Source organism: Akebia trifoliata, chromosome 4 (genome assembly GCF_017979445.1).
Source record: "Akebia trifoliata isolate Shusen 1 chromosome 4, ASM1797944v1, whole genome shotgun sequence".
Classification (NCBI taxonomy): domain Eukaryota; kingdom Viridiplantae; phylum Streptophyta; class Magnoliopsida; order Ranunculales; family Lardizabalaceae; genus Akebia; species Akebia trifoliata.
The window spans coordinates 28459681-28468845 of NC_141378.1; the positions used below are offsets into that span (position 1 = coordinate 28459681).

The 9165-nt window shown below is 39.1% G+C and overlaps 1 protein-coding gene across 1 annotated transcript; it reads left to right on the forward strand.

Moving 5' to 3' along the window:
- The first annotated feature begins 3730 nt into the window (after positions 1-3730).
- On the forward strand, positions 3731-8655 carry LOC147404667 (protein STICHEL-like 4). Its single transcript, XM_086440710.1, has 6 exons — positions 3731-5305; positions 5393-5612; positions 5970-6155; positions 6246-6593; positions 7443-8184; positions 8268-8655. Exons 1-6 carry the CDS (start codon positions 4085-4087, stop codon positions 8341-8343), a joined length of 2793 nt encoding a protein of 930 aa, XP_086296836.1. The 5' UTR covers positions 3731-4084; the 3' UTR covers positions 8344-8655.
- The last annotated feature ends 510 nt before the right edge of the window (positions 8656-9165 follow it).

Below are 9165 nucleotides of genomic sequence, written 5' to 3' on the forward strand. Positions count from 1 at the left end.
GCCACTTTCCATCTCGGTATACTTTGTTCGCCACCATAGTTTGACGTCACCTGCAAAATACATATAAACTATTGTTACCTTTACCTCTTTGGAATCCGGACGAGTTGCACGGAAGTACTACTCCATATCGAATAGGAAATTTTTGAGCTCTTTTGCATCGTGAACACCATTAAAGGTGCGTGGCTCAGGGACTTGCAGGCACGAGGGAGAAGCATCACTACTGGTAGGCCGTTCATTATCGATGTCTTTGATAAGGAGACCTACCTTTGTAGTGAGCCCCGTGATTTGGTCCTGTAAGTTGGCTAGGGATCCTCGGCTATCTTTCTCGAGGTCAACGACTCTATCTCTGAGGGTCACGAATTTATCTTCCAACGTGTTCTGGAGATCATCTAGTTGCGCAATACCATCAACGAGACCCAATAGCTGGGCCATCTTATCTTTAAGTACCTCAATACATTCTTTGTTTATACGTGGTGGTGGTGTGACTAAAATAGGTTGGTCCGCGGTACTTTTCTCTCCTCTTGCCATTGTTCATGTGAACTAAATGGAAACTGGGGGAAGAGCTTGGTGAAGAAACCAACGTAAACCTGAACCAACGTGGTTTGACTACCAACTGTGCTCTAACAACTAAGCTCTGATACCTATTGTCACGGCCGTGTTCTTTTGAAGCGAGGTCGTGCGGGGCAAGGGGGTGCTAATCCACAAACAAGCCTGTAAAAAAGATTGTACACCACAAACAGAGCAAGCAAATAAGATAATGGGGTAACACAAGGCAAAGCCTAGAGGCAACTTTGTTGATATAATATTGATTACACAGAGTAATATGTTACAAAAGCATAAAGATGTGTTATAATGCAACTAATGATATATGACACGCGGGACTTCCATGTAGCTTGGCGCGAGGGTTTGAGTCAACGTGGGTGTAGGTCGGGGATTGGGAAGCACTAGACACCTTTCCTACAAAAAGTACGTTAAGTCTTTCCTAGGTTTCTAGAAGGAAACATCAAAAGTGGAGGCCGGTCATACTCCCTAATTACTAAAATGCCATTAAACTAACATATCTGTCTTGGCACAAGGCTGATATGACTTCATATTGAGCCTTATATAGTATTACATGGGTGCTCCCCGGTGACTCCGGGGTGAGCTACACCTAAACTCTAGGTGTCATAGTACTTGGCCGTTACATCTAGACAGTACAGTTTTACCTGAAAGCAACACCCTCTAAAGACAACATCACTGCACAGCATAGTTAGAAAATAAGTTAGTCACTGAGAGAGATGAATGACTAAAGAGTCCCATATCACTTGTTAGATAAATGTTATGTACCAAGGTATATATAGCCCCACTGTGAAATGACGCTAGCTAGATTGCTCAACATAGGATTAGTAGCCCTGAGATTGTTACCTTGCTACAATACACATTGCGCTTTGTAAGCATACAACCACCTAGTCAAATATGGATTATTACACATTAAATTGTAAGTGGTGCAAAAATGGCCGGAGAGTATACTAAGGAGGCCGTTCACGCACCATCCTATATATAACACCCACAAGAAGTCCCTTATATAGCAGCAATGCTCACCAACCAACCTCAGTACATATTTGGCTCTTACCACTAAAAGGCATCCTCAATGCTTTTGAGTGCATGAATCCGATAAATAACCGCCAAATTAAGAGGGGGTTCAAATAAGGACTTAGCTACATTTGGATTATACAAAGAAGATGCCCCTAGCTACGTACCCACCTCCATGGAGTATAGCAGGTAGGTCATGAGTACAATGTATTAGACCTTTTAAAACACTAATATTGTCGAGCCACCTGCCAAGCTGATCAAATAGCAGATGGAAACAACATACAATCATCCTAGCTACTGCACAACTGCTTTCAACCAGTTGCATGGGGTTCAAGTATGAATTAAACCAATGGCATGATTCTACATTAGCGGCATGCATAAGGTACATACCATCTATAGGATGTGGTGCTTGTGTTGACCAACCAATAGCATGGTTAATCGTGATAGGGAAGTATCCCATATCACCTCACCTTACCAGCTCTACAAATATCAAGAGTCTGACAAATTGTGTAACTCTGCTCTACTCATTTACCACATCGAATTTTCAAATCATTTTGTTAATGTTTTATAATAAATATTGAACGACTATTAACTTAATTTAAATAATTTATTTGGGTCATCAAATCTATTCAACATTTTTTCAAAAATATATATGTCCAATATCAGCAATTTCCTTATCCATATTCTTAAAATCCATTAAAATATATATATGTATTTCTCCATGAAGGTAATCACTTTGTAAAACAGTATCACACCCTGAATTATTCGAACCACTTGTACCTAGAAAAAAGTGTTAGACCCAATGGATGTGAGCCACATATGCTTAGGAAATCAGGCATTGTGGAACTAATATGACCTATTTTTTGTCCTAGTCCCCCTAAAGAGTCCAACTTCACGCAACCTCAGAAAGCTCCTCAATATATAAAAGATTTAAGAGAAATGAAACTTCTCATTGTGCTCCTTGAGATTCCCAAGCATAAGACTCCAAAACTCAACTCGAGAGACTAGCAAAGCTCGAACTATCCGCCATGTGGACAATGAATACAAGAGGACAAGAATCCCTTCTTGGAGCCTATTGGCCTTCTCTCACTTTCCTAACTACTTTGGAACGACAAATTCAATCTGCAACATTTCATTTTTAATATAATTAATTGGGAAAAATAATAATATCCCAATATATACCTACCATTTTAAATAACTAAAATCTCAATCATTTTACAAATAAAATAAAACAAAATAATGTACAAAGATGTTTACGAAATAATGTACAAAGATGTTTGCAACATGTGATGTAAGCTTAAGTGGCCGGCTTAATCCATCCACCAATGAAGTCACGTGGTCGACCCAATTAATGTTTTGAGTGTCAACCCAAAAAAATATTATATCCACTGTAAGACCTCATTTTGGTTGGACCAATTTATATTTATTAGAAAATATAATTTAATCCCCCCCCCCCCCCCTCCCCCCCTACACTTCCCAACGTGGCTATCCATAGAAGCATAGATTTTTCCCTGCCATACACAACTGTACACCCTACTCCCTCACCCACCCGTAAAAAAAAAAATATGCAATTGTGTATCTCGAAGAAAAATTATGGTTCTATGCACAGCTACGTGGAGTGTAAGGGGGGGCGGGGGCGGGGGCGGGGGCGGGGGGGGGGGGGGGGGGATGCCACCTGGGTGAATCATTATTATTTAATTTACTTACATTATAATTTTTTTTTATAAGACATACCCCTCTATATTTTGGTGAATATTTGAGATGCCTGTGTTCTCCAACTAATGAAATGCCCCCTTGACCGGCTCCTCTTCAACCTCAAGTTTCTATTTCCAACCCAAATTTTTTTCATAATCAACCTTAGGATTCCACTTCAAAATCCTCAAGAACTCATAGGATTTTTGAAGTAAAAAAAGTAAGGAAATTTTTGAAAGAAAAATAAGGCTTTCAACGAAGGATCCACGTGAATTTGAAAATGATGGTTAAAGATGAGCTTCGATAAATTAAAAATAATTCACCGTAGAATTGGAAACATGGGGGTATCTCAAATGTTCACTAAAATGTGGGGGGTATGTTTAAATCACCCAAATATTGAACATGTGTTATTAAAGTCTTTCCTTAGTAAAAATTTGTAGTATTTCTCAAAAATCCAATTAATCATGAAATGGGTACACTATTGGTTCAACCGATCAACCACTGATTCCATAAAAATTGATGGATCTGTCGACAATGTCACCGATTTTATTTGAATCAAACCAATTTTATTACAAAATCTGGTGAGACCGTGGGTACAATCCAATTTTTAAAACATTGGCTCAACCAACACTTCCATTAACAAATTACAAAAAAGAAAAAAAAGAAAAAATTGTTTTGTCATCGCCGGCCACTACCTCAATACCCACTTCTGCTCCATTTCTCACCCTCCCTATTGCTACATAAATTCAGAAGGCTCTTTGTCTTGCCGCAGATCGCTCATCCATCCAACATCTCTCCATAAACTTAACAATTCATTCTAATGTGTGCCCAAGCTGCAATGAAGACTAATGGTAATGATACCACAAACAATAACATTAACATGATAGATGATACTGAGGGATCCCGAAAGCTAGTGAAAAAGAATAAGCACAGATCCTCCAGTTCCTTGGAAGGTCAATCTTCCATGGGATGCCCATTTCACCACTCATCCACCTTATCCTTTTCAGCTGAGTTCGGGGATCAGAGTTATGATTCCTTGCCTTCAAAATCTTCTTTAGCTCCTCCATCGCCAAGTCTTAAGTCACAACGAAACGCTCGGGGCATTCATTGGCAATGGTCACGGATTCATAAAAGAATTAAAACAAGAAAAGTGATCGGTTTAATGGGGAGAAGATCCACAGATACTATTAATCGGAAAGCAATTTCAAAAGGAAAACGTGGGCAGGATCAGTACTTATCATCATCCAACGAAGAAGATTCAGGACGTGAAGTCAATCCGCTAAGCCAGGACATCATCACCAACTTCAGCTTCAATCCTGCCAAAAAGTGTCACTTATGTACAAGTTTGAGTAACAAGTATCAACCCAAGTTTTTCCATGATATTGCGGGGCATGAAATCGTCATAAAGGTCCTTTCAAATGCTGTTGAGAAGTTGAAGATTGTGCCTCTCTATCTCTTCCATGGCGCCAGTGGTACAGGGAAGACATCCACGGCTAGAACATTCGCCATGGCTTTGAATTGTGAATCTACTACACATACCAAACCTTGTTGGAGTTGCAAAGGTTGCTCCAGAAGCCTTTATATCATGGAGTTGTGCTCTGGGAGCAGAATATCCGGTTTTGAAAAGATAAAGACACTTCTCCAGAGCACCACATTCACACAAATAGTCACCAGTTTCTCAGTCTTCATCATTGAAGAATGTCATTCACTCACAGCGGAAGCATGGGAAGAAATTTTGAACATAGTGGAGAGGAGCGATGGTTCTTCAACTGTGGTGTTTGTGATGATCACTGAGGACCCAAACATGGTGCCTAGAGCTATATCATCGAGATGCCAGAAGTTCTTCTTCCCGAAACTCAAAGACATGGACATCACATTAAAGCTCACAAGACTCGTTGCCCAAGAGGATATAGAAATTGAAAGAGATGCACTCAAATTAATAATTTCAAAGGCGGAGGGGTCCATGAGAGAAGCTGAGAACATATTGGATCAGATGGCCCTATTGGGATCGAGAATTACGAGTTCCATGGTTCAACAAATTGTGGGTACCAGTTTCACTTTATAACAATCCTCTCGAATATTTTTTTATTATTTTAAATTACCTTCTTTTTTGTTCTTCTGGTTACAGGTTGGCCTGGTACCACGTAATAAGCTTCTCGACTTACTCAATACGGCAATATCTGCAGATACTAATAAGACCGCGAGATCCACAAGAGAGTTGATTGCCTCCGGTGTTCAACCACAATCACTTGTATCCCAATTGGCGTCTCTCATAACTGATATTCTCTCGAGTGCTTCTGCCTTTGCTACCACATCATCAGCTGAGTCATCAAAGGGAACAAAACTAGGTAAAAGCAACTAACAAAGTTTCTAGGATGCGGTTATGGGCGCCCACGAACTATTTAAAACTCAAGTTTTACCATGATTAGAGCACCCCACCTAGGTCGACATTGAAGGAGGCATGTCAATGTGCTTCCAAAAGATTTTTTTTGGCCTATGTCAACATTGCTTGATCAATGTTGACAAAAAAAGGGGGTGCTGAAATATATTGGAGTGCTCAAATCATAGAAATAAGTTCGTACATGCCCTTACTAAGATAGGTGCCCTTACTAAGAACTGGGGTATCTTTAACATGGGCCAAGTTTCTATAACATTAACAACGTACAGCAACTGCTCATACATACTCTTGGTATATTTTTCTGCAGCTTATAATCAATCTGATAGATTGTCCCATGCCTTAAAGATACTAGTTGAGACAGAGAAGCAACCGAGTTCATCAATTGACCACACTACGTGGGTTGTCGCTGCTCTATTACAAATTGCATCAGAACAACTTCCTGATGGAATCTCCAGCAGCATTGTCTTTCCTAAAGACATAATAATACATTCAGGTACTATTTCAATTCCTCAAAAAGAAAATTGTAATAGATGTAGTAGTTCCACAATGAGTAGAATTCAAATCCTTCGATATTGGCTTGTAGATGACAAGTTCGATGCTCAAAGCATACAGAACTCAATGAACATGAACAGGAATGTACTACAATCCCACAATGGCCATCATGGCAAAAGCAAGAAGTACAATCGTTCTTCTATCAACGTAATTTCAGAGCAATCAGATATCAACACAAATGACCCAAGCATGGCCATTAGAAGCATCTATAATAATACTAAAAGATGTAGAAGGAAAAAAGTTGAGAGAGAGGTCAATTTGGGTCAGATGGGCGATATGGAGAAGGTGTGGAAGAACATGTTGGGAAGGATAGAATGTAGACATGTGAAAGAATTCTTGTGCCAGCAAGGAAAGCTTGCGTCATTGACCATATCTACTGGTAAGTCACATTTCTTGCTTACTATATCTATCATACGAAATCACAATATATAATTTTTCTCCCTCCTTTGGTTTGATCTCTTTCGAGATATCTTAAGGCAAAAATTTGATTTGGGACATCTTGAGGCTATGGAGGGAGACATTGGGCCTGAGTTCATCCTCTTGATCCTATGACAAGGGTAATGGATCCTAAATCCAATCCCACAAGTGATAGGGTGGTTGTTGGTGTTCTTCCAAGCCAAACCATCAATAATAGGTCCCCATTGCAATTCCCATGGATTTAAATCCATTAATTTACAAAGAGAGAGAGAGAGAGAGAGAGAGAGAGAGAGAGAGAGAGAGAGAGAGAGAGAGAGAGAGAGAATTCTTAAAGACTTTCCAAATCTGGAAATAGGCTTTAACTTTCACTAAAAGAGAAGAAGTCTTGTGGAATTTCTTCAAAGAGTTTGAGTTACAATTTGGGAAGCACTTTGCCTCTCTTCCCCCCCCCCCCCCTCCCACCCTCTTTATAGATTCACTGGGGGAGTCGTTTACAATTAAAAGAAAATTACAAAAAGTTGTCAAAAATTAAAACTGCCCTTGCTGTTCGCTATGTGCAGCACACAGCGAACAATTCTTAAGTATAGTGAATGGGACCCCCTTTTATTTTCTTTGATTGCTCTCACTATTGTTCCCTTTTCAACTCCAAAATTTCTTTGAGACTATGAACATTCCATTGGATGCTAGTACAACCCTTCTCGTCCAAATTTGTGTCTGTGAGACAGAAGTAGTATATAATCATCGAATTGGTAAAAAAGCTTACCTGAGCACTTCTCTGTTCGTTTGATATTTTTGTTTTGATCTCATACAGCAAACGCCATTGTGCATTTAACATTTAAGAGGCCGGAAGACAAATTGGCCGCCCAAATGTCCGAAGAAACCATAGCAAAAGCTCTGAGTAATGCTTTTGGATGCCCTGTTACAGTGAATATTAGCCTAGAACCAATGCAATTTGAAATTATTGAGAGAAACAGTTTCTCATCAAATAAAAGCAAGGGATCAGATTCTGGGCATTCTAGACAACAGAAGGGGAGACAATTTATTATGCCATCATCCGAATCACCATGCCGTCCAAATGCTGGAGGTGTTGTAGTGCACAGCCACAAAACTCTGAAATCTTCGTCTCTATCAGAGAACAACTCAAGGCTTATGAGTTTGCCAGAAATCATAGAGACGTCTCAAGGCTGGGACAGAGGACAAGAGGCAACCATAGCTCGGCCTCAACAGATCCTACCCTTTTCGGGGCCTTTGACAAAAGGAAACAAGATGGATGGTTCCGCAAACGCTGAAACCAACCCATCAACGAGAGAACAACAGATCCCCGGTGATATGAGTTATACCACAAAATCCAAGCCAAAGCACAGGTGCCTGTCACTCTCATCAATTCAACAAGGGGATGCAAGTGTGGAGCGATACAGCCAAGATTTATTGTTTGAGAATGTAAATACAGATAGAGAAAAGTGTGGTGAAAGAAGAAACTCAAAACTACACAAAACCTTCTCAAAAGCTAATGAAGAAGACCAGCATAACCAACACAGAGCAACAACACACATGTAAGTATCAAAACAATTCACTCTCTTATGTAAACACCAAGAACCAAGAAAATGACTAACACAAACATACTTTTTCAATGTAGAGGATTGAATCGTTCGTGGAGTTGCAGTGAAATATTCTGTCGTAGGGAAACAAAGGTAAGTCATCGCAAAGCATGAACTTTATCCAAATATCCACATAATTTATCAACAATTTCACAATATGTTCAGCATGAAAATAAAGGTTGAAGAGTGTCAGATTTTTATAATCCTTGAAAATGGATTCTTCAGGGATAGTAAGGATGGTTTCTTTCCTTTTTTTGGAGTCTGACTGATAAGGATACCATATTAAAATGAATTTCCTCCGCATTTTTCACAATAAAGAAATGAGTGATTAGCATAGTCCTACATATTCATATTTACGTAATTGAAGTAAATGTAAGTGTAAGCTCTGAACGATAAATATTCCAAATGGTTTTATTAGTGTGGGAAGTTCATGAATTAAGATATCTCTGTAATTCAGAGTAACAAATTTTCCTTCAAGTTCCACCATTTTTGTCATGCAACATTGATTCCCTCTGTCCTTCAGCACTAGACACGCATAATGTAATTTTATTTATTAATAACAAAAAAAATTTTAAATCACACATGGAATCATTTTATCTTCAAAAAAATAACTTGTTTACCAAACAATATAATCCCCAAAAAGGTCTGAATGGTTTCATACAACTTCAATAGCAGGTCCTATGGCCTGCAACCAAGGTCTAAGTCATATTTAGGCTTAAAGGGCTTCAACTAGGAACAGTGGTGGTAGCCTTCTCCTGGACGACGCTTTTATTACAATGTGTTCAGCTAGATCAAAGATTAAGAATAACGTAATCGATGATTAAAACGCATGTTGTCTTAGTCTTCTTCCAATTAATCAAACAAATGATCCACTGTAAAGGTTTTCTTCTGAGAATTTGTGCTAAAAACAAGTGATCTCTAATTGGACTAGCTAGA